At 41.4% G+C, this 26,865-nt stretch overlaps 1 protein-coding gene across 1 annotated transcript in view; it reads left to right on the top strand.

Moving 5' to 3' along the window:
* DEPTOR (DEP domain containing MTOR interacting protein) overlaps positions 1-26,865 on the top strand; it is a 127,470-nt gene that overhangs the window by 42,568 nt on the left and 58,037 nt on the right. The window contains exons 3-4 of the mRNA XM_070748241.1: positions 8,576-8,754; positions 9,958-10,081. Of these exons, the coding sequence (XP_070604342.1) occupies positions 8,576-8,754; positions 9,958-10,081 (303 nt within the window). The remainder of the gene's footprint in view (positions 1-8,575; positions 8,755-9,957; positions 10,082-26,865) is intronic.

Here is a 26,865-nt window from a genome sequence, read left to right on the forward strand (position 1 = left end):
AAAAATTTGGGGAGGAAACCACAGTCAGGTAGTGAATTCCAGACATTGATCACTCTGTTGCTGAAGTTGTATTTTCTGCAGTTGAGTTCCGAGCGGTTTACATTGAGTTTGAATCTATTGTGTGCTTGTGTATTGTTGTGGTTGAAGTATTCATTGACCGGTAGGACAGAAAGGGTTCTCCGAACTGCACCGAATCTTTATTTATTTGTTTATTTATTTTGTCCAATACATAATACACATTGAAAAGAATAGATATGTAATAATATAAATAAAGAAAAGAATAGAAGAAAAGATATTAAGGTATAGGTGAACATATTTGAAAGGAAGAAAAGATAAATGAGATAAGGAGAGACAATTGGACAGGGGACGGAAGGCACACTGGTGCACTTATGCACGCCCCTTACTGACCTCTAAGGAACCTAGAGAGGTCAATCGTGGATAGTCTAAGGGAAAAATGTTGGGGGTTAGGGGTTGACACTACTGAGTCTGGTAATGAGTTCCATGCTTCGACAACTCGGTTGCTGAAGTCATATGTTTTACAGTCAAGTTTGGAGGGGTTAATATTAAGTTTGAATCTGTTGCGTGCTCTTGTGTTGTTGTGGTTGAAGCTGAAGTAGTCATTGACAGGTAGAACGTTGCAGCATATGATCTTGTGGGCAATGCTTAGATCGTGTTTTAGGCGATGTAGTTCTTAGCTAGAACTTCAGCCAAACCCCTGCGAATCCCCAGCAGCCCACCCTGGTAATGCCACTTTATGAGAGAAAGAGGTTGCCCTCACCACCTGCTTTAGGACAGGTGTCCAGGGTTGTGGGATCCTGTTACTGGGAATAAATTATCAGAGCAAGAATGCAGAGAGTATCATCAGGCAAATGTTAGTAACAACTGAGCATGGGAAAACGAAGACAAGGTTTCCACTGCTGCAAACGATGTAGGAAAAGAGGATTTGAACCAGGGAGGAAATGTAAATTCAACCTCAGAGAGACCAATGTATGACTGTTACGGTTCTGAAATGGTTTCATTCCTGAAATGCAATAAAGATTAAGCCATGATCTTCAAGCTCCTGGAGAATTTCACTCTAGGTCACTTTTGCCTTGGGAAGCTTTCCACAGAGAGCTTCTAAATTCAACAGGCCTTGTTTATCCTTTGGGTATCAGTTACTTCCTAAAGATGGGGGCCTATGAAGTTAAGGCCAGAGCTTAAAATTACAGACATGCACCGCTGGTAGTTAGAATATTGTTGCAACTGTAAAAATATTCTCGTATGATCATGCTTTCTGTTCCAGCTTCGAAAGTAATAAATCAATAGTGCCTAAACTTAGATCAAACCAAAGTCCAGCTACTCCTCGTTAACTGTAACCTTTGGTATATTATTTTGCAATATAAAACCCGAGTAATAGTCATAACTTTTTAAAAAGGAAAATCATGTTTAGAAATTTATAACTATTTTTATTCATGACTAAAGTTTTAACTATTGCTATTAATGGCTAAAGTTCTAGCTGCTGTTATTAATGGCTAAACTACCTATATACAGGTAGCTTTCAACTTATTACTCCAGAATTGAGCCCACAATTTCCATTGCTAAGTGAGATAGATGTTAAGTGAGTTTTGCTCCATTTTACGACCTTTCTCACCAGAATTGTTAAAAGCTAAACTACTCTGTTAATCAGAGCCGAAGTGGCGCAGCAGGTAGAGTGCAGTACTGCAGGCCACTAAAGCTGACTGTAGATCTGCAGGTCAGCAGTTCAAATCTCATCACCGGCTCAAGATTGACTCATCCTTCCGAGGTGGGTTAAATGAGGACCCGGATTGTGGGGGCAATATGCTGACTTTGTTAAAAAGTGCTATTGCTAACATGTTGTAAGCCGCCCTGAGTCTAAGAAGAAGGGCGGCATGAAAAATCGAATGAATGAATGAATGAATGAATGAATGAATGAATGAATAAATAAATAAATAAATAAATAACTGAGTTACTACAGCTGTTAAGTTACTAACATGGTTGTTAAGTGAATCTGGCTTTCCTATTATTTTGTTGGTCACAAGGTCACAACAATAACAATAATAAATAATAATAATAATAATAATAATATTACAAAATATAATAATAAAATAATAAAATGTATTTTATTATATTACAATAAATAATATAACAAAAGGGGTTGCATGACCTTGGGACTATGCAACTAGGTGGGGGTTGCTACTCCCGCTGCTCCTGGTGCGCTGTGCGTGCAGGTCCACCTTTCCTGCAAGCGCACGCATTTGCTTCCGGGTGAGATTTTGCTTTTGCATGTGCGAGATTTTGTGCATGCGTGGAACCAAAAAATCGCTGAAATCTCACACATGTGCGCATCCTCGTGAGATTTTGCTTCCTGCTCATGCACAGAAGCAAAATCTCACTCACATGCACGCATATGCATGCCGGAGACGTGAAGCTGTGCATGCATCTCTCATTTTACTAGTAGTGCGCAGTGTGGCCCGTACCAGGTAGGAAACCGATACTGTGTCTGCAACCATCATAAATGTGAGGCACTTGCCAAACATCCAGATTTTGATCATGTGACCATGGGATGTTGCAACGAAAACCGATCGTAAGACATTATATTTCCCAGCACCATTATAACTATGGCCAGTAAAATAAATGGTTGGAAATTGAGGGCTACCTGTATTGGTGCTAGTCCAAGAAGTGGGGCAGCTATATTTTTCACTTAAAGATAAATTAAAAGTAAAATAAGTTAAAAGTAAAAGTAAATATATATATACGTATTCTATGGTCATATATTTTAATTACTGCTTTTGCTGTATTAAGAATTTCAACTTCTGTATCATTTTTATCACTCCCTGGGATCTGCAAGCAACGTTTTTAGATCCATATACAGTATTCTTCCATTGTAGTCTGTTAAATTATTGCTGTTGTCAAGTAAGGCTGGAAAACTGCCCATTTGGAAGTAATGGAGAGCTGCTCTCACTCAAGATGGACAAAAGTTGGCTGGTTGCATACAGAATGTGACTCAGTGTAAGGCAGCTACTTATATTCTTTACTCTCTGCTGAAAGCTAATATATTCAAATAGCAGTTTAGAAGAGATTTACTTATTTCCCTCTTTTTTTTAAAAAAAAAGGTAAATAATCAAATTGATGATATCTGGGTTTTAGACCCAAATCTAGATAACAGGATCTGTCAAAGAGGAATGGAAAAAGAATAAGATGATAATTACTTGATACAAAGACAGGTGGAAAGCATAACTATACATTTTCTTCTCTTTTCATTCCTTTTCTTTTTTCTTACTTTCTTTTTTTGTTTGGTTTCAATGTTTTCATGGTATTGAATGGCACATGCACATACTGTGTATGTTTTGAAAAGACTCAAAAAACACAAATTAGAATAAGATCTAGACAAAGAATAAAATGGAATGAGAAACGCCAAGCTAATTGGATGAAATTTCCTCCCGGGCCAAGTTTAATCTGAAAACTCTCTGATCAAATAAGAAGTAAGTTCATTTACTGCCAAAGATTGCCATTTCAATGAATAAGGTAATATTATGAAGAATATGTAATATGCCAATTTTATTTTATTTATTTTTTTGCAATAAAGAAGCATTTAAAAATAAAATCATTGGAAGGAGACTTGGCCAATATCAACAGAGATCTTTGCTAGAACATTGGTGCCCATGAGCACCAGATAAACATATCTCTGGTTGTTGCAGTTTACTAAGCTGCATACCTACTAAGGTATGCCCATGTTTCACCAACACTCCGCAGTCTGCATTGGTTGCCGATCAACTTCCGGTCACAATTCAAAGTGTTGGTTATGACCTTTAAAGCCCTTCATGGCACTGGACCAGAATATCTCCGAGACCGCCTGCTGCCGCACGAATCCCAGCAACCGATTAGGTCCCACAGAGTGGGCCTTCTCCGGGTCCCGTCAACTAAACAATGTCGGTTGGCGGGCCCCAGGGGAAGAGCCTTCTCTGTGGTGGCCCCGACCCTCTGGAACCAACTCCCCCCGGAGATTAGAACTGCCCCTACTCTCCTTGCCTTTCGTAAACTCCTTAAGACCCACCTGTGTCGTCAGGCATGGGGGAACTGAGACATCTCCCCCGGGCATATACAATTTATGAATGGTATGTGTGTATGTATGTGTGCTTAGAAAATGGGGTTTTTAAAATGTTTTTAGTAGAAATTTAGATTTGCTGAAATTGTTTTCTGTTATTCTGTTGTGAGCCGCCCCGAGTCTGCGGAGAGGGGCGGCATACAAATCTAAATAAACTAAACTAAACTAAACTAAACTAAACTAAGCTGGCTTAATTTATGTAACCATGCTACAGCCATTTCCAGTTTTTCCACGTGCCCATATGCTTACTTTTTCCTCATGTAGTACAGCTGTTATGATTGAAGTTCAGTTGACTTGGATCTAATCTTTGAACATGATTGATGATCTCCAAAAGGGAAAATTTAAGCCACTTAGAGATTTCTCTTAAAATAATTTTCCTTGTGCAGCTTTCATAAATATACAGTAATACCTCGTCTTACGAACCTAATTGGTTCCTGGGGGAGGTTCGTAAGATGAAAAGTTCATAAGACGAAACATTGTTTCCCATAGGAAACAATGTAAAATCAATTAATCCATGCAATGGAAAAAAAATGCAAAAAAACGCCGCAGCCCGGCTGTCACCTTTTGAAACAGCCGGGGGGCTTCTCGGCGGCCTCCCGAACGCCCAATGCCAAACCCGAACTTCCGGGTTCGGCGTTCGGGAGGCTGCCGAGAAGCCCCCCGGCTGTTTCAAAAAGTGACAGCCGGGCGGTGGGGCTTCTCAGTGGCCTCCCGAACCCGAACTTTTGCCGAACTTCTGGGTTCGGCATTCGGGAGGCCGCCGAGAAGCCTCGCCGCCCGCCTGTCGTCTTTTAAAACAGCCGGGGGCTTCTTGGCGGCCTCCCAAACGCCGAAGCCGGAAGTTCGGGTTTGGCGTTCGGGTTCAGGAGGACGCTGAGAAGCCCCCTGGCTGTTTCAAAAAGCGACAGCCGGGCAGCGGGGCTTCTCGACGGCGGCGGGTTCGTAAGAAGGAAAAAGTTTATAAGAAGAGGCAAAAAATTTCTGAACCCCGGGTTCGTATCTCGGGTTGTTCGTAAGACGAGGGGTTCATATCATGAGGTACCACTGTATGTCATAAGTGTTAGTACTATGTACAAAACAGTTGGGTTTGCTATATATAAACAAACTAACAATGAATGTTTGTATGTATCGAAGTACTATAGCTCAGTGTTTCCCAACCTTGGCAACTTGAAGATATCTGGACTTCAACTCCCAGAATTCCCCAGCCAGCATTTGCTGGCTGGGGAATTCTGGGAGTTGAAATCCAAATATCTTCAACTTGCCAAGGTTGGGAAACACTGCTATAGCTTATTAAGAGGTAATGTTGCAAATTGCCATAAGAGGGAGCCAGAAAGCATGTTTTCTCTCTGCTCTCTTGTTCTTTCTGCTGATTCACTGAGACCGATGTAGTAAGCTTGATGATAGTTTGATGTATTTGTAAACTGTAATGTATGTCTGATATGTAAGACAAAGATAGGCTTGTAATATTATTGTATTGAGAGATATTGACTGCTTAACTTGACTGTGCTATTTCTAAAGCAAACATGTATCTGTCTGTTTAACTTCACTGTGCTATTTCTAAAGTAAACATTATTTTATACACTTTAATGTATCTATCTTATATGACTGAATAATTACTCGCATCTACTGGATATCTGCTGGAATCCCATGTTTTCCTCTGTGCATGTCCTTGATAACTGAAGGGTCATTCTACATACTCCTTAACAATTGTTCTGTTGAGCTCTCTGGTAGAGTCCTCCCAAAAATGCACAGATACAATTTCAGACACACACACGTTTGAAAATTCAAAACAATGTTCTTTATACCGAAAATGCAAATAAACAGAACACTCTTTTTGTATAGCAAAGAGCACTTGTCTCCAAACAAATTGGTAATTTGTACAAGTCCCTTATCAGTTCTGTGATACTTAGCTTGCAGCTGTGAGGCAATTCACAGTCCTTCTTCTTTCACAAAGTGAAACACACTTTGCTCTGGTTTAGTTTCAAAGCAGGGAAAAAGCAACACACCAAGGTCGAACTCAGCAAGGCAGGCACGAAACACAATGATCAGATAATCCTCCACAATGGCCAAACCCACAGGCTGCTATTTATAGCAGCCTCACTAATTACCACAGCCCCACCCAACCACAGGTGGCCTCATTTTCTTTTATAATAATCTCTCAGTTGTTGCTGCCTATGCATCGCTCTCTGCATGTGTGGCTGTATCATTAACTCTTGTTCCAAATCCAAGGAGGAGTTAGATAATTGATCTCTTTCTGAGGTGTCTGCCACACTCTCCTCCTCCCTGTCACTCGAGTCTTCGGAGAGGGGCGGCATACAAATCTAAGTAATAAATAATAAATAAATAAATGTCTTCTTAGTCAGATGAGCCTTCATCAGCAGATTCCACCGGGGGCAAAACAGGCCTGCAGCATGTGGATGTCTCCCCCACATCCACAGTCCTTGGGGCAGGAGCTGGGCCAGAGCTAACCACAACAAATAATAAGTAAGAGAACATTCTGGAAATGTCTATAAATTTTAAGATTTCTGTCAAATACTACATTCCACTTAGATCTACGACTGTACTGAAATGTCTGAAACTGTTCCTGTTGATTATTTCCATTCCTGAGTCTGAAATACTTACTCATTTTTTTAAGCATCAAGCATTCAAAAACCTTCGCTTTTAACTCTGGATAAGTTTATAAAAGTCCTTTGGTGGCAGGATATTGCAAATAATGTTGTAACTTCAGACTTGTTAGCACTTCCACGAGAGAATTATTCTTGGCTGGAGCTGACGTGCAAACCTATTTTAATAAACATATTGGAACATGTTTATTCATTTCCGTGAGTGGTGGTGGGGAGAAGTATTTTTGTTAGCTCCTTGTGTTTTCATTGCCTGTTGGGCCAAGAACTAATTCCACCATCTGCTAGGCTTACAAACACTTGACAGTTCTTGATTGTGGCTCTGCTACTGAGTTAATTTTCAGCTCTCCAGGACCGCTCTAGAACTGTAATTCTAGGAAGTGGACAAAAGGTTTTTATCAGAGAGTTCTCAGCCATTAATTAAACTAAATTTCCCATGATCCTATTTGGGAAACACTGCAAATTAATCTGCATTTTTTTGCTTTGTATACTCATAAATCAGAGTCTTATTTGCAAAAAAATATAGCCATGGAAAACACGCCTGGAATTTCCCTGCGGAATCACAAATCTGTTTTCTTTGGTTTCGAGGGAATATAATTTGGCAGACTTTGATGCAATGGGCACAATCTGCTTTTGCAACTTTATGCTTCTGCATGTATGTGTTCTGTCGGGCTCTCTGGTAGACTCCTCCCAAAAATTCACAGGTACAAATTTCAGACACACACACATTTGAAAATTCAAAACAATGTTCTTTATAATGAAAATTCACTTAACCTAAGCTCTCTTTTGGTATAGCAAAGAGTACTCGTCTCCAAACAAACTGGCAATTTGTACAAGTCCCTTATCAGTTCTGTGATACTTAGCTTGCAGCTGTGAGGCAATTCACAGTCCTTCTTCTTTCACAAAGTGACACACACTTTGCTATTGTTTAGTTTCAAAGCGGGGAAAAATCAGCACACAAAAGGTCAAAGTCAGTAAAGCAGTCACGAAACACAACAATCAGTTAATCCTCCACAATGGCCAAACCCACAGGCTGCTATTTATAGCAGCCTCACTAATTACCACAGCCCCACCCAACCACAGGTGGCCTCATTTTCTTTGATAATAATCTCTCAGTTGTTGCTGCCTATGCATCGCTCTCCGCATGTGTGGCTGTATCATTAACTCTTGTTCCAAATCCAAGGAGGAGCTAGATAATTGATCCCCTTCTGAGCTGTCTGCCCCACTCTCCTCCTCCCTGTCACTCATGTCTTCTTGGTCAGAGGAGCCTTCATCATCAGATTCCACCGGGGGCAAAACAGGCCTGCAGCATGTGGATGTCTCCCCCACATCCACAGTCCTTGGGGCAGGAGCTGGGCCAGAGCTAACCACAACAGTATGAAGAATACGAGTATGGAAAATCTTATTCAGTAGTGGCCATCCTGGTTTAACAGTAGTCCATTAAAGCAATAGTTTACTTACTTTGCTATTTCAGAAGGAACATGAGAATGTTTACTTTGCAAGGGAAGATGCTAATGTCAGGCTGAAGCCATCGTTTTCAACTGGAGACTTTGGCTTGCCACAAGTAGAATAGTACTGTGGGAATCGGAAGGAAGGATGGTTGCATGAGAGGGTAAAATAGGCATAAAGGTCTAATTTTCGTCCATGATATTCGCTTCAGAAACAGGAAGTCCTTTTGGGCCATTGATATCTCCTTCAGAATGAACATATGATAGGAGAAAAATTAGAAATCGACATATTTTGACCATCTACACCAAAATCCTAAATACAATGAGGCACCTATTCAGTTTTCAGGGTAAGCACAAGTCAAGAACAGTTGATTTTCAATGCGATATCATTTGTTTCACAGGCTCAGGCTGCACGAGGAAAAAATTATTAAGGACCGAAGACACCACCTGAAGACTTACCCGAACTGTTTTGTTGCCAAAGAATTGATTGACTGGCTGATTGATCACAAAGAGGCCTCTGACAGGGAGACAGCAATTAAACTCGTGCAGAAGTTGCTAGATCGTAGCATCATCCATCATGGTAAGTGAAAAAGAATCATCCTTCTCAAGCTCTTATCCAGAAATGCTAGTTAGGGCTCCTGAAATTGCTCGGGATACGTTGAGTGCTGTGGTTTGGGAATATAACATAAAAATCACAAAACTTAAAATAAAACCATATGGAGTGTTTCATCCCAGTCAACGAAGTAGTGGAAGTAATGTGCCGGTGCCTGGAGGCTGTTGGGGTCTGGATGGGTGTCAACAAGCTCAAACTCAATCCAGACAAGATGGAGTGGCTGTGGGTTTTGCCTCCCAAGGACAATTCCATCTGTCCGTCCATTACCCTGGGGGGGAATTATTGACCCCCTCAGAGAGGGTTTGCAACTTGGGCGTCCTCCTCAATCCACAGCTAACATTGGAACACCATCTTTCGGCTGTGGCGAGGAGGGCGTTTGCCCAGGTTCGCCTGGTGCACCAGTTGCGGCCCTATTTGAACAGGGAGTCATTGCTCACAGTCACTCATGCCCTCATCACCTCGAGGTTCAACTACAGCAACGCTCTCTACATGGGGCTACCTTTGAAAAGTGTTCGGAAACTTCAGATCGTGCAGAATGCAGCCGCGAGAGCTATCGTGGGGCTTCCCAGATTCGCCCACGTTTCTACAACACTCTGTAGCCTGCACTGGCTGCCGATCGGTTTCCGGTCACAATTCAAAGGGTTGGCAATGACCTTTAAAGCCCTTCATGGCATTGGACCAGAATACCTCCGGAACCGCCTTCTATCGCACGAATCCCAGCGGCTGATAAGGTCCCACAGAGTTGGCCTTCTCCGGGTCCCATTGACCAAACAATGTCATTTGGCGGGCCCCAGGGGAAGAGCCTTCTCTGTGGCGGCCCCGGCCCTCTGGAATCAACTTCCCCCAGAGATTAGGACGGCCCCCACCCTCCTTGTCTTTCGCAAGTTACTCAAGACCCACTTATATCGCCAGGCATGGGGGAATTAAGACATCTCCCCCAGGCTTTCTTATATTTTATGTTTGGTATGTATGTGCTATATGGTTTTTAAATTGTTGGGGGGTTTTAATATAATTTTATTATTAGATTTGTTCCATTGTTATACTGTTTTTATTATTGTTGTGAGCCGCCCTGAGTCTTCGGAGAGGGGCGGCATACAAATCTAATAAATTGAATTGAATCGAATTGAATTGAAAATTGAATCCCGATTCCCTGTGTCTTTTATGTTTCAGTTTGTGACGAGCATAAGGAATTCAAGGATCTCAAACTTTTCTACCGCTTTAGGAAAGACGATGGGACATTCCCACTTGACAATGAAGTGAAAGCTTTCATGAGAGGACAGAGAATATACGAAAAGTATGTTCCACACACAGTAGGTGCAAAGGGATAGCCAGTATTTTCCACCGTTCTCCTTTGTTTCTGATGTTCTGTTGTGGATGTTGTGACATATCTAGGCAAAAGATTTATTTATTTGTTTATTTGTTATTATAGTTTATTATTTATTTTGTCAAGCGTATACAGTGATACCTCGTCTTACAAACGCCTCGTCATACAAACTTTTCGAGATACAAACCTGGGGTTTAAGATTTTTTTGCCTCTTCTTACAAACTATTTTCACTTTACAAACCCAATCTGACACCACTGGGATGCTCCGCCTCCGGACTTCTGTTGCCAGCGAAGCGCCCGGTTTTGTGCTGCTGGGATTGCCCTGAGGCTCCCCTCCATGGGAAACACCACCTCTAGACTTCCGCGTTTAGGCGATGCTGCAGGGGAATCCCAGCAGCGCAAAAACGGGCGTTTCACTGGCAATGGAAGTCCGGAGGTGGGGTTTCCCAGCGAGGGGAGCCTCAGCGAAATCGCAGCATCACAAAAACACGGAAGTCCGGAGGTGGGGTTTCCCATGGAGGGGAGCCCCAGGGGAATCCCAGCAGCGCAAAAACACGGAAGTCCAGAGGTGGGGTTTCCCATGGAGGGGAGCCCCAGCGAAATCGCAGCATCACAAAAACACGGAAGTCCGGAGGTGGGGTTTCCCATGGAGGGGAGCCCCAGGGGAATCCCAGCAGCGCAAAAACACGGAAGTCCAGAGGTGGGGTTTCCCATGGAGGGGAGCCCCAGGGGAATCCCAGCAGTGCAAAATGGGCGCTTCGGTTTGCAAAAGGGATGAATTTTGGGCTTGCACTCATTAATCGCCTTTCCATTGATTCTTATGGGAAACATTGTTTCGTCTTACGTCTTACAAACTTTTCACCTTAAGAACCTCGTCCCGGAACCAATTAAGTTTGTAAGACAAGGTATCACTGTATATGATTGCAGAAAAAGATTACAGAAAAAGATGATTGTGAATATATAAAATGTATAAACATGGTTATGAATACGTAGATGTCAGGGTTCCAAATAGCATCCAGAATTAAATTAGAGTGCGAGTATTCCTCAAAGTCCCAATTTATTATTAGAGTCATTTTGGCACATCTGGGTGAAACCCAAATCTGAAGTCCCCCGGGTTTCATCCACCCAGTTGAAAGTTCAAGTAGCAATAGCAGTTAGACTTATATTAGTTTAGTTTAATCAGATTTGTATGCCGCCCCTCTCCGCAGACTCGGGGCGGCTCACAGCAACAGCAATACAAGACAAATCCAATATTAAATTAATTTTAAGAACACCACAAGTTAAAAACCAATCATACACACTAGCATACCATACAAAAATTTTATAAGCCTAGGGGGAAGGAACATGTCAATTCCCCCATGCCTGACGACAGAGGTGGGTTTTAAGGAGCTTACGAAAGGCTAGGAGGGTGGGGGCAACTCTGATATCTGGGGGGAGTTGATTCCAAAGGGTCGGGGCCGCCACAGAGAAGGCTCTTCCCCTGGGTCCCGCCAAATGACATTGTTTAGTTGACGGGACCCGGAGAAGGCCAACTCTGTGGGACCTAACTGGTCGCTGGGATTCGTGTGGCAGAAGGCGGTCCCGGAGATATTCTGGTCCGGTGCCATGAAGGGCTTTATAGGTCATAACCAACACTTTGAATTGTGACCGGAAACTGATCGGCAACCAATGCAGACTGCGGAGTGTTGGTGTGACATGGGCAAATTTAGGAAAGCCCATGATAGCTCTCGCAGCTGCATTCTGCACGATCTGAAGTTTCCGAACACTTTTCAAAGGTAGCCCCATGTAGAGAGCGTTACAGTAGTCGAGCCTCGAGGTGATGAGGGCATGAGTGACTGTGAGCAGTGACTCCCGGTCCAAATAGGGCCGCAACTGGTGCACCAGACGAACCTGGGCAAACGCCCCCCTCGCCACAGCTGAAAGATGTTTCTCTAATGTGAGCTGTGGATCGAGGAGGACGCCCAAGTTGCGGACCCTCTCTGAGGGGGTTAGTGACTCCCCCCCCAGGGTGATGGATGGACAGATGGAATTGTCCTTGGGAGGCAAAACCCACAGCCAATCCGTCTTATCCGGGTTGAGCTTGAGTCTGTTGACACCCATCCAGACCCCAACAGCCTCCAAGCACCGGCACATCACTTCCACTGCTTCGCCGACTGGACAAGGGGTGGAGATGTAAAGCTGGGTATCATCTGCATACTGATGATACCTCACCCCATGCCCTTGGATGATCTCACCCAGCGGTTTCATGTAGATATTAAATAGTAGGGGGGAGAGGACCGACCCCTGAGGCACCCCACAAGGGAGTAACCTAGAGGTCGACCTCTGACCCCCCACTAACACCGACTGCGACCGGCCAGAGAGGTAGGAAGAGAACCACTGAAGGACAGTGCCTCCCACTCCCAACCCCTCCAGCCGGTGCAGAAGGATACCATGGTCGATGGTATCGAAAGTGCTTTTACAACCCTCTCTAAGCGGTTTATAGAATCAGCATATTGCTCCCAACAATCTGGGTCCTCATTTTATTATTATTATTATTTATTAGATTTGTATGCTGCCCCTCTCCGAAGACTCGGCGCGGCTCACAACAGCAATAAAAAACAGTATAACAATGTGACAAATCTAATAATAAAATATAAAAACCCCAACAATTAAAAAACCATACAGCACATACACACCAAACGTGAAATATAATAAGCCTGAGGGAGATGTCTTAATTCCCCCATGCCTGGCGATATAGGTGGGTCTTGAGTAACTTGCGAAAGACAAGGAGGGTGGGGGCCGTTCTAATCTCCGGGGGGAGTTGATTCCAGAGAAGGCCCTTCCCCTGGGGCCCGCCAAACGACATTGTTTGGTCGATGGGACCCGGAGAAGGCCAACTCTGTGGGACCTTATTGGTCACTGGGATTCGTGTGGTAGAAGGCGGTTACCCACTTCGGCAGAATGGAATGCTGAGTCAACCTTGAGCCGGTGGTGAGATTTGTACTGTTGAACTACAGCTAACCACAGAGTCTGGTAGTGCATTCTGGGCATTGACCACTCTTTTGCTGAAGTCATATTCTTTGCAATTGAGTTTGGAGCAGTTTATCTTAAGTTTGTATCTATTATGTGCTCGTATATTGTTGCGGTTGAAGCTAAAGTAGTCATTGATGGGTAGTACATTGTAGCAGATAATTTTATGTGCTACATTTAGGTCAGATAGAAGGCACCAAAGTACTAAATAATCTAACTCCAGAATTTCAATTCTGGTGGCATAAGGTATTTTGTTGCGAACAGAGGAATGGAGGAAATATCTCTGGACATTCTCAATTGTATTAATGTCTTGTTTCAGGTCTCTTCTGCTTTCACAGGTCTTATATGTGGTCAGTTGGTCATGTGACCAACTGGATGACTTCACCACCAAGATGTCCCTCACGTGACTTGACCTGTTGGTCACATGACTGACGGCATAAGACCAATAAAAGCAGAATGTCACGACTGAAACCAGTGGTGGGCAGTCACTTACCTCAATACCTGGATGGTCCTCGGCGGCCAGTGTGGGTGTGCGCCTGCCCAACACATGTGCATGCGTGCCCTGCACAAGATTTGGCTTCTGTACATGAGCAGCAAGCCAAATCTAGTGAGATTTTGGCTATTTTTGCTGATATTTGTGTTTCCGTGCATGCGCAGAAGCAAAAACTTGATGAAATCTTGCGAGCACCAGCTATATTTCGGCTATTTTCACCAGTATTTTTGCTTCTGCGTATGCACAGAAGCAAAACAATGGTGATTTTCACCAGAAATCTGTCAATTGTGCCATTCCCGGGCCATTTCCGCTACCCGGATGGTGTCCCGCCATCTGGGGGAAGGAGCCCATGACTGGCTGACACAGAAGAGAACTGAAATCAGACACTTCAGCTGAAGTTCAGCTGATGATGTTACCAAGCTTGGTGATGAAATATTCAGAAACAAAACAAGAACCTTGGAGATCAAACCATTACCAAAATATAATAATAATAATAATAATAATAATAATAATGATGATGATGATGATGATGATGATGATGATGATGACCAGTACAGAAAAACTGTAACTCAATGCCGCATGGACAGTTGGCAGAACAAAGCATTGCATGGCCAGTTCTTGGAGAAGATTGAAGGCAAAGTGGATAAAGAAAAGATCTGGTCATGGCTTACAAGTGGAACACTCAAAAAGGAGACAGAAGGTCTAATACTGGCGGCACAAGAACAGGCCATTAGAACAAATGCTGTCAAAGCCAGAATTGAAAAATCAACAGACGATCCAAAGTGCAGACTCTGTAAAGAAACAGATGAAACAATCGATCACATACTCAGCTGCTGCAAAAAGATCACACAGACTGACTACAAGGATAGAGATGATGCTGTGGCACAGATGATCTACTGGAACTTGTGCTGGAACTACCATTTACCAGTGGCAAAGAACTGGTGGGATCATAAGCCCGAAAAAGTGGTCGAAAATGAGCAAGCAAAACTACTGTGGGACTTCCAACTTCAGACTAACCGAATTCTGAAGCATAACACACCAGACATTGTGATCGCGGAGAAAAAGAAAGTATGGATCATCAACATCGCAATCCCAGGAGACAGCAGAATTGAGGAGCAGCAGCTAGAGAAATTAGTGAAATACGAAGATCTAAAAATCGAGCTGCAACGACTCTGCCATAAGCCAGTGAAAGTCGTCCCAGTGGTACTTGGCACGCTGGGCGCAGTGCCAAAGGATCTCAGCGGACATTTGAAAACCATCGGAATTGACAAAATCTCCATCTGTCAATTGCAAAAGGCTGCTTTACTGGGATCGGCAAACATAATTCGCCACTACATCACGCAGTCCTAGGTGCTTGGGAAGTGCCCGACTGGTGATGAAATACGAAATCCAGCATAGTGATCTCATTTGCTGTGTTGTACTGACATAATAATAATAATAATAATAATAATAATAATAATAATAATAATAATAAATTAGATTTGTATGCCGCCCCTCTCCGAGGACTCAGAGTATCTTCCATCATTTCTAATGTTTTGTGATATTTAAATGGTTTTTTTGTTCTTTTTAGTTTATCAGCATGTTTTATTACTTTACACATTGTGTATAAAATCATTCTGAGTTGCTGGTTTGGTATGGGAAAAAGGGGGTTAAGTAACATCACATCTAAAAGAATTAATATACACATTACTCATTTAATTTCATGATTTTCATCCTGTCCAAACTCTTCAGGGTTTTATTTCCCCCCAAGAGAATGTTACGCTAAAACTAGCAAAGGTTATGGAAGATAAATCCACAGCATATCATTAAGATTCAGAACAGAAAGTTGCATGGGAAATATTGAATGTCATGCTAGATTGTTTGGGTCAAATAACAATGGAAGTAAATCATACCCTCTGTTCACAATAAGAAGCATGTAATTTTTGCTCAAGCTTTGCAGCTTGCTCGGAACACGGGTGTTGACATTTACTACCAGTTGACATTTACTAGATCTGAGTAGTACAAAAGGTGAACCATTGTGTAATTGGGAAAATTAAATAGGAGGCTTTGGGGACAATGCTTCCAATCTGAATAAGCAAAGGTCACTATTTATGGGGCACCTTATAGAGAGAAAAAAGTTTAGATGATCTGTTGCAGATGATGGTCAAAATTAATTAAAAGGAGATGGAAGCTGTACAGATTGTATGTGGTGATAGATGAAGGGTTGCTTTTAATGTCCTTCAAAAATTACTAATTGAAGTGTAGCTATTTTTGTTTAAATGTGGATAAGAACATGTGGGATGTGCCATTAAAGATGAGGTACCAGGAGCCCTTGAAGTTAGTTGTAAATGATTGGTGATGATCATCCTTTTATGCTACCTAAACTTTCCTTTATTGTCCAATTATTTTATTAACTCTTCAAGTAGCTCAAGAGATACTACAAGTAACTCCCTTTTTATATAGACTCTATTTGGGGTAGAGTTAGGGCGAGTGGATGGAGCTGAGCATTTATTTATTTATTTATTATTCATTTATTTAGTCCAATACACAATGAGGGTTTTAGTGGGTATATATCTATATACACATAGTAAAATACATGATGAAGGTTATAGAGGAGATACTCATAGTAAAATATATCTAAGAAAGAATAGAAAAGAAGGTATAGTAATAGAACAAATCAATGAAAGAATAGAAGAAGAGATATAGGATTAGAAGAAAGGTAGAGGAGATATAGGAGAGCAATAGGACAGGGGATGGAAGGATCCCCTTCCTGATGCCCACCCAGAGTTTGCAGCAGCTGTTATTTTCTTTTCTTTTTTTTTCACAATTTATTTATGTTCACATTACATGCATAAGTGCTTAGTGAACAGCTTATTGTCTGGATCATTTTATTTATATATAACAATACTTTTCCCACTCCTAATTTCTACTTCTACTATCTAACCATTTGTACAACAAGTCCCATCTTCTTGACAGCAGCAAGAATTGTATTTGTGCAAAAGTCTCCCAAAAGTCTTTGAAAATATAAAGAATATGTTAAATGAAGAAATAACACTAGTGGAATTGAAAGAGGCAATAAAAAGGCAAACTAATAATAAATTCCCAGGGTCAATTGAACTGTACAAAGAAATGCAAGATCAATTATGTTGTGGTTGGCTCTGGCCCAGCTCCTGCCCCAGGGAATGTGGAGGGGAAACTTCAACATGTCACAGGCCTGTGTTATTGCCGACAGAGTCAGTTCAGAGTTTAGTTTCCTCAGACAAAGAAGAAGGTGGGAGTGACTTGGAAGAGGTGGGCTTGGCACACAGCCCAGGCAGTCAATCTCCATTATCTTCCATTGATTCGGATGAAGACGTCTTAGACCCACGCAAGCGCAGAATTATGCGTAGAAGAGACCAAATAAGGACATATTACAGCAGAGAAGAGAGACCACCTGTGTTTGGGTGGGGCTCCAGTAATTAGGGCTGCTGCTATAAATAGCAGCGTGTGGGTTTGGCCATTGTGGAAGAGTATCTGATCGCAGTTCTTCAGGAATCCTGTGTTGCTGGTTTCTGGACTTTGTTGATTTTTCACGCCTTTGAAACCAAAGCAGAGCAGTGTGTGTGTGTGTGTGTGTGTGTGTCACTTCGTTGGAAGAAGAAGGGGTGTGAAGTTTCTTCACATCTACTAACTAGGTACTTAATGATTGCTTAAGGGAAATTGTACAGACTACCAGGTTGTTTTGGGAAAAGTGCTCTTTGCAATACAAAAAGAGTGCTTAGTTTATTTTGGCTTTTGTGATAAAGAACATTGGTTTGAATTTTCAAACATGTGTATGTCTGAACTTTGTACCCTTGAATTTTCGGGAGGCTCCTACCAGAGAGCCCGGCAGAACAAATTAGAAGAAATATTATTAGAGATATGAAATCCAGTACTGATAGAAGGCAAAATACCCACAAGGAAGCAAACATAGTATTAATGCCTAAATATGACACTAACTATACACTAATACAAAATTATAGGCCAATTTCCCTTTTAAATGTGGATTATAAGATTTTTAGTCCAAGTCATGGTCAAAAGATTAAAAAGATATTTAAACAATTTTATTCATACAGATCAATATGGATTCCTACCAAAAAGAAAAAATAGAAATAACTTAAGGATAATAATTGATGTATTGGAATATTATGAAAAACACAACAAAAACCAAATTGCCATAATATTTTTAGACACGCAAAAGGCTTTCAATAATGTTAAGTGGGATTTCATTTTGGAACAGCTTAAATATATGGAATTTGGTCATAATTTTATAAGGGATATCACTGCAATCTGTACAGAAGAATTTGCAAACATAATACTAAATGGAGAAGCAACACCAAAAATTAAAATACAGAAGGGAACCAGACAAGGATGCCTGCTTTCACCTTTACTATTTATTTTGAAGTTATAGGTATTGGCAGGAATAATAATAAACCATGATTAAATAAAAGGATTAGAAATTAAGAAAGAAACATATCAATTACAAGCGTTTGCAGACAATCTTGTCTTTATTATAGAAGATCCAATGGAATCTGATCAACATCTTTTGGAAACATTGGGCAGGTTTGGAGAGACCATAGGATTAAAAATAAACATGGTAAAACAAAAATGATCATTAAAAATATGAATAAGAAACAGGAAAAAAATGAATTGATGGAAAAATTTAATATCCAGATAACAAAGAAAGTTAAATATCTGGGAATTAACCTATCCTCAAGAGGTATAACCCTCAAAAAGGGCAATTATGATAAATTAAATTAAAAATTAAAAAGGATATAGAAAATTGGATGAAGCTGCAACTCACTCATGGGGAGGATTGCATTGGTAAAGATGATGAACATTTACCCAAAATTATTTTAAAATTAGATCAAGAGTACTTTAGAAATTTAAATAAAACATTAAGTAAATTTATTTGGCAAGAAAAAAACCTATGAATAAGGCTAAAATTACTACAGGAAGCAAAAGACAAATGTGGATTTGGTCCACCTGATTGGAAAGGATATTATCAAGCTGCGATTCTTAGCAAAAGAGTGGATTAAATTGGAGAACAATAGAATATTAGAAATAAAAGGCCATGATCTACAGGCTGGTTAACAAAAGAGATATGTATAATATAATGTAATTAATATATAAAATAATAGTAATAATGGTAACATGGAAATATCACAATTGGAAATAAGAAACAGGATTGTTACACATTGTCCAATGTTTTTAAATATTGGTTTATGTATATTTATATTGAAATAAAGAAAAGTTTTTATTAACAACAACAACAACTGAGAGATCTATCAGGACAAAGGTGACCAGAGAGTTAAAATGAAGTTGTTATTGTCAACGATCAAACACGTGAATCGTTTTTCTAATACTTAAAAAAACCCTGCCTGACCAGCATGCTAATAAAAGAAATAAGAGAAAGTCATGGTTTGTTCTGAGATTACTTGCTTTTTTAAAAAAAAAATCCTATCCAGACCTCCAGGAATGACACTATGGTAGACATATGTTTACCCTCTGCTTCTTTTCAGTTGTTCTTTCTTTCTTTTAATGTCTTCGGGCTGATTTTGTTTACAGTAGCCAATAAAACAATTTGTTCTTAGTGTTTCTAACGCAAGGGATACCAAAAATGAGAAGGCCTGCTGTGTTTTTGCTACTCCGTTGTAATCCACAAAGAAAAAATTGTTTAACAAATAAGAGAGAACTGGGAAGCTTCATGGCAGCGATTTGAGTCAGATGTTCCAAGTTGTAATTTTTCCTAAAGGAGATTTGGAAGATTCTCTTTGCCCAAGGACGGAATATAAACATACACTTTTAAAGGGTCTTGTTCCTACCTCTTAAAAAAAACAGGACTTTATATAGTCCACCCCAACCACAGCAATTTCTAACATAAGTTGATGAAAGGGAAAAGCTGGTTATTCCCTGTGTGGTTTTAAGACAAGCCAAATTCTGCAGCCAAGAATCATTATTTCTGAACTCAGAATAAATACATGGATATCATGGAAAAGCTTGTTGGACTCATAGGAATTAATGATAAGCTTACTTGATCCAGAAATCAATAACGAATGATTTGGAAAGCTAGATATATCCCAATACATTAACCAACAATCTACTTTAAACGTTACCCATCTGTTCAAAATATTTCCCTTCTTACTGGATTTTCCATGGAAGGTCGAAAAATAGAAGGTGTGTCCAGAAAATAATGGATTAAAGTCAACATCTTAATTCAAAACATCCTTTTTCAAACCATTTAATCTTCAAATCCAAGATTGGCTTTCCTGTTTCCTACTATTTGTCAAGAACTGAGGAATAATTCTTTCCCGGGCATACTATTTTGGCTTCTCTGCAACAGGGATTGAAAATCATCAAAAGCTGGTGATTTTGTACTCAGCATTTGGTAAAATGTGGTTTGATTTTTCTTATGCATATGGAGTATGTAGAGCCATTGTGGGGCTTCCTAGATTCGCCCACGTTTCTGCAACACTCTGTGGCCTGCATTGGCTGCCGACAGTTTCCGGTCACAATTCAAAGTGTTGGTTATGACCTTTAAAGCCCTGCATGGCATTGGACCAGAGTACCTCCGGAACCGCCTGCTACCGCACGAATCCCAGCGACCGATAAGGTCCCACAGAGTTGGCCTTCTCCGGGTCCCGTCGACCAAACAATGTCGTTTGGCGGGCCCAGGGGAAGAGCCTTCTCTGTGGCAGCCGCGGCCCTCTGGAATCAACTCCCCCCAGAGATTAGAACTGCTCCCACCCCCCTTGTCTTTCGTAAATTACTCAAGACCCATCTATACCGCCAGGCATGGGGGAGTTGAGACATCTTTCCCCCAGGCTTTTTTTTTTAATATTTATGTTTGGGTATGTATGTGTTGTATGCTTTTTTAAATATGATAGGTTTTATGTGCTTTTTAATATTAGATTTATTTTCACAGGAATATTGTTTTTATTATTGTTGTGAGCCGCCCCGAGTCTTCGGAGAGGGACGGCATACAAATCTAATAAATTGAATTGAATTGAATTGAATTTGACCTCTAGAGCTGTCAGGCACAACCAGCCACTAGTGATTAGCTAAAGTCAGTAACTTTATTTCTCTATCATCTATGTTACAAGAATTTCCCTAGACTATTTGCCTTCCCTGGGAATGGCTAGATGAAACTTCACAGATAAGACTATCTGTACTTGTTTCTAATAACTATGGCATTTGGTTTCCAGTGCCAATAAAAGGAAAGCCAATAATTAGCAGTTGCTAATTATTATTCATCTTCTATAACTGACTTGAGCCAGTTTGATGTAGTAGTCAAGGGGTCAAGAAAAACTCGATGCAGCCAAGTCGCCATGGCCAACTCACTCTGAGGCAACTGGCTGAACCAGAAATGCTTGAGTCATCTTTCAGAAAAAGCAGTATATTTCTGCTGTTCGTATTTCTCTCTGTGATTATGCAACACAACCAATGATGTCACATTTTAATAAAACTTGCTAATTAATTGGGAATGAGATCAGATAACCTACGCCCAGTAGCCATGACCTCAATACCTTCTGTAACACGTTTGTATGCTTAGTTTATTTACATTTTATGTAATGTAAATAAACTCGGAGAGGGGCGGCATACAAATCTAATAAATTATTATTATTATTATTATTATTATTATTATTATTATTATTATTACAGTAACTAAAAAGCATATACATGTAATATCTGAACAAATTAGAGGAAAACAGAAGGAAGGAACTGGATATTTTCTACATCAACCACAGAATCAATTTTCCATTCCAAAATCTCTTCTTATACCAGATAGTGATGCCAATGAATAAAAAAGGTAGTGACTCACCTGTTGAATATTGTTTCTGTTTGGCACCTTTTACTCCTCCCAGTTCCTGAACACCATCAATATTACAGGCACATCAACTACTAATTTTAATTTTAATCATGAAACTGATTTGCCTGCTGGGCTTGTATCTGAACAACAAATCCTCTAGTTGCATTGCATTTGGTAGTTCCTGTTACCATGGCACAACCCAATAACAAAAAGTGATGATAACAACGATGGTGACAATTGCTCTTGTGTTGATATTTTATTTATTTATTTTATTTATTTATTTTGTCAAGCACATATTAGATTTTATTTATTTATTTATTGGATTTATATGCCGCCCCTCTCCGCAGACTCGGGGTGGCTAACAACAGTAATAAAACAGCATATAATAATAATCCAATACTAAAAACAGTTAAAAACCCATTATTATAAAAACCAAACATACATACACATATACCATGCATAAAATTGTAGAGGCCTAGGGGAAAGAGTATCTCAATTCCCCCATGCCTGGCGGCAGAGGTGGGTTTTAAGCAGCTTACAAAAGGCAAGGAGGGTGGGGGCAATTCTAATCTCTGGGGGGAGTTGGTTCCAGAGGGCCGGGGCCGCCACAGAGAAGGCTCTTCCCCTAGGTCCCGCCAAGCGACATTGTTTAGTTGACGGGACCCGGAGAAGACCCACTCTGTGGGACCTAACTGGTCACTGGGATTTGTGCAGCAGAAGGCGGTCCCTGAGATAATATATATATAAGTATAAACATGAAATAAATATGAATAAAAGGGAACATTAGGACAGGGATGGTAGACACGCTGGTGTGCCCCTTACAGACCCCTTAGGAATAAGGATGAGGTCAACAGTAGACAATCTAAGGTTAAAGAAATCCTTGAATTTATTCCTCTGCAAATAAAAAAAATAGGTGTGGATGATGTAGATTTCAACAAGTGTGTGCATGTAAATATATTTCCCCTGGAAATGTATTATTATTTTTAATCTATTTGTGTCCCAACTTTAGTATCTTATTTTGTTATGGTTCATGGCACAATCAGCAAGATGTTCAGACTTCATTTGATATTGTTATTCACATATTAAGTCCTTCCCAAAGACCTAGAATAGGTAGATTTTGATGTTAGAGGATGTAAGCTGTTTGGAGTAAAGCTGCCTTTTGCAATTGGCTGATGGTGAATTTGTCAATGCCGATGATGTTCATTTGGTACTCCAGTTTTGGGCTGAAAAAAAAAACTTCTTCAGAAGGAGTAGCATTGAAAACAAGCCTGCAAAGACTTAGGGCTGAAAAAAAAAACCTTCTTTGGAGGGAGTAGCAATGAAAACAAGCCTGCAAGCTGGGACAAGTGGGGAAAATTATTAGTGCCTCATTAGGGTTGGGGAAAAAAAGTTTTGAAAAAGTTACAGTATAAGATGCACCCAAATTTTCAGCCTCTTTTAGGGGGAAAAGGGTGCGTCCTATACTCCAAAAATATGTTTTCTTACTATTTTATTTGTGGTAATAGAAATATCACTCTACTTCTATTTCCAGATAAAATGAATCTCTATTTAGTGGCTAGAATACTTTGACTCTTTCAATGATTAAGGAGTTATTAACTCTCCTTGTAATCAGATGCTTGTTTATTTAGAAGTGAAGCATGGGATTGAAAAGGATGACTTGCCTAAAGCAAGGTACTAATTATCTTTTATCAGGCAAGAGGTTTTCTGTGACTGATGAATTCTTCCAGCAATGTGGCATAATGTTAATTACTCCCATGGTCCTGAGAAGAGAACGACTGAGCGTAGATATTATAATAATTCTGCTTGTCCTTTCCTAATTGAGAAGGGGAATGAGGGTCACAATGAAGTTCAGGTGGATCAGTAATAAGCTTCCTTCAATGCTGACATCCAAGATACCCTCCTGAGGAAAATTTTTATGATATTGTTCCTGCTATTTTGAACTGGAAAATGTACAGTGGTATCTCTACTTACGAACTTAATCCGTTCCGTGACCAGGTTCTTAAGTAGAAAAGTTTGTAAGGAGAAGCAATTTTTCCCATAGGAATCAACGTAAAAGCAAATAATGTGTGCGACTGGGGAAACCGCAAGGAGGGTGGAGGCCCTGTTTCCTCCCAGGAGATTCCTAGAGACACCCCACAGAGGCTTCTCCCCACCTTTTCTGGCCCTGTTTCCTCCCAGGAGATTCCTAGAGAGGGCTCACAGAGGCTTCTCCCCGCCTTTTCTGGCCCTGTTTCCTCCCAGGAGATTCCTAGAGAGCCCCACAGAGGCTTCTCCCTGCCTTTTCTGCCCCTGTTTCCTCCCAGGAGATTCCTAGAGAGGCCCCATGGAGGCTTCTCCTCGCCTTTTCTGGCCCTGTTTCCTCCCAGGAGATTCCTAGAGAGGCCCCACGGAGGCTTCTCTCTGCCTTTTCCAGTTACAGTTTTGGAGGCTCAGGTTTGTAAGTGGAAAATGCTTTTTGAGAAGAGGCAAAAATATCTTAAACACCCGGGTCTTATCTAGAAAAGTTCATAAGTAGAGGCATTCATAGATAGCGGTACCACTGTATCTTGAAAGACTGTGGGAGAGAAAAGATTTTGCTGGAGAGAAATTCTCTGCCTTTTCTGGCCCTGTTTCCTCCCAGGAGATTCCTAGAGAGGCCCCACAAGGGCTTCTATTCACGCGCATGCGCGGTGGCAAAACATCCAAAAACATTCCCCTCAAAAAAAAAAAAGCCAAAACCAAGATGGCGATGCATACATAGTGCTGGAAACTCAACTTCTGCGTATGCTCAGAAGAAGAAGAAAAAATATTTTTTAAAATTGTAAATAATTTTTTAAAAATGGAGGCGCCCATGGACTGGCACTGACTGAACCTGCTCTGTGTTGTCATCATGATGTCTCCAGCAGGTCGCTACTGGTTCGGGTGCCCCAGTCCGAATTGGAAAGAACCCAACTCTGATATAGAGTTATGTCTAAGCAATTTCCTTTATTATTTCCTGCCTATTTATTTTATTTTATTTATTTATTTATTCATTTGTCCAATACACAAATGCATAGGAAGAAAAATAGACATGTGATAATATAAAAGAGGGTGAAAGTGAACTTAGAGGAGAGGATATACGAAAGGAAGAGAATATATAAGATAGGTGAAAGAAAGGAAAGACAATTGGACAGGCGACGAAAGGCACACCAGTGCACTTATGTATGCCCCTTACTGGCCTCTTAGGAACCTGGAGAGGTCAATCGTGGAGAGTCTAAGGGAGAAGTGTTGGGGGTTGATGCAATTGAGTCAGGTAATGAGTTCCACGCTTCGATAACTCGATTGTTGAAATCATATTTTTTACAGTCAAGTTTGGCGCAGTTTGTATTAAGTTTGAATCTGTTGTGTGCTCTTGTGTTATTGCGGTTGAAGCTGAAGTAGTCATTGACTGGTAGGACGTTGCAGCATATGATCTTGTGGGCAATACTCAAATCGTGTTTTAGGCGCCGTAGTTCTAGGCTTTCAAGACCCAGGATTGTTAGTCTATTTTCGTAGGATATTCTGTTTCGAGTGGAGGAGTGAAGGGCTCTTCTGGTGAAATATCTTTGGACATATTCTAGGGCAGCGTTTCCCAACCGGTGTGCCGCGGCACACTAGTGTGCCGCGAGACATGGCCAGGTGTGCCGCCAAGCTCCAGCTGGGCGGGGCGCTGCCGGTACTTCCGTCCTGGGGCTCCCGCTTGCAGCTGTCAACCGGCTCCTGCTCGATGCCGCGGTTTTCGGTGCTCTCCTGCTGGGCCCCAAAGAAGGAAGGCAGGAAGAAGGAGAGCTCCATTCTTCGCGCCTTTTTCCCGCCTTCCTTCTTTGGGGCCCAGCAGGAGAGCGCCGAAAACTGAGGCATCGAGCAGGAGCCGGTTGACAGCTGCGAGCGGGAGCCCCAGGACGGAAGTACCGGCAGTGCCCCGCCCAGCTGGAGCTTCTCTGGCGTCGACGGCAAGTGTCCTTTGTGGCCCGGCGGGCGGGCACTGGCGATGGGAGCGGGATGGTGGTGGTCGCAGCGGCCGCAGGCAGTCGCGGGGAGATGGCGGCGGCGAGAGGGAGCGCTCTCTCTCTCTCTCTCAGCTGACTGCAAGCGGGAGCCCTGACGCTGGCGGTTGGATGTGCTGCTGGACGTCGTACATGCTGGCGCTGCGGGCCTGGCATATACGGTGTCCAGCTGCCACCGTCAGGGCTCCCGCTTGCAGTCAGCTGAGAGAGAGAGAGAAAGAAAGAAAGAGAGACATATAAGAGAGGCAGAGAGAGAGAGAGAAAGAGAGACATAGCAAGAGAGGCAGAGAAAGAGAGACAGAGCAAGAAAGAGAGGCAGAGAAAGAGAGATAGAGAAAGAGAGAGAGAAAGAGAGACATAGCAAGAGAGGCACAGAGAGAGAGAGAAAGAGAAAGAAAGAGAGACATAGCAAGAGAGACAGAGAGAGAGAAAGAGAGAGAAAGAAAGAGAGATAGCAAGAGAGGCAAAGAGAAAGAAAGAGACATATAGCAAGACAGTGAAAGAGAGAGAGAGAGCAAGAGAGAGAGAAAAAAGCAAGAAAGAGATAGCAAGAGAGACAGAGAGATAGAGAGAGCAAGGGAGAGAGAAAGACATAGAGGAAGGGAAGGAGGGAGAGAGAAAGAGAGCAAAAAAGAGAGGAAGAAAGAAAGAGGGATGGAGAGAGAGAAAGAAGGGAAGGAAGGAAAAGAGAGAAAGAGGGAGAAATAGAGCGAAAGGGAGGAAGAGAGAGGGTTTTTTTGTCCAAACTTTTCTTTAGCCCGCCCCCCCCGCCCCACCCCCCCCTTTCAGTGTTCCCCAGGATTTTGAAAATATGAATAATATGCCGCGGCTCAAAAAAGGTTGGGAAACACTGTTCTAGGGTGTTGATGTCTGAGATGTGATATGGGTTCCAGACAGATGAGCAGTAGTCTAGGATGGGTCTGGCAAAAGTTTTGTAGGCTCTTGTGAGTAGAGTGAGATTGCCTGAGCAGAAGCTGCGTAGGATCAGGTTAACAACTCTAGAGGCTGTTTTGGCGATATTGTTGCAGTGGGCTTTAGCACTTAGGTCATTCGATATTAGCATTCCAAGGTCTTTTACAGAATGTGGACTAAAACATTTATTTGCATTATTAAAGATGTACTCTGTTAATCTTTGGGGAAGAACTTCTTAACTCTCTTTCTTCCAGCCAAACTGTCTAAACTTCACAGTTTATTTTTATTTGTTTGTTTGTTTGTTTTGTCAAGTACATAATGGTGGTATTATGTACAGAGATATAATATTTATATACATGATACTGGTAAAGGGGAAACATTAGGACAGGGGTTGGAAGGCACTCTGGAATGCAGCCCATCTGTCCTGGGAATCTAGACCACATTCCCACCCACACAATTTCTAATTCCCAGAAAACAAGCCAAAAAACTTTTTTTGAAGCAAAACAAATCTCAATTCAATTCCCAGGTG

This window comes from Erythrolamprus reginae, chromosome 3, assembly GCF_031021105.1.
Source record: "Erythrolamprus reginae isolate rEryReg1 chromosome 3, rEryReg1.hap1, whole genome shotgun sequence".
Classification (NCBI taxonomy): domain Eukaryota; kingdom Metazoa; phylum Chordata; class Lepidosauria; order Squamata; family Dipsadidae; genus Erythrolamprus; species Erythrolamprus reginae.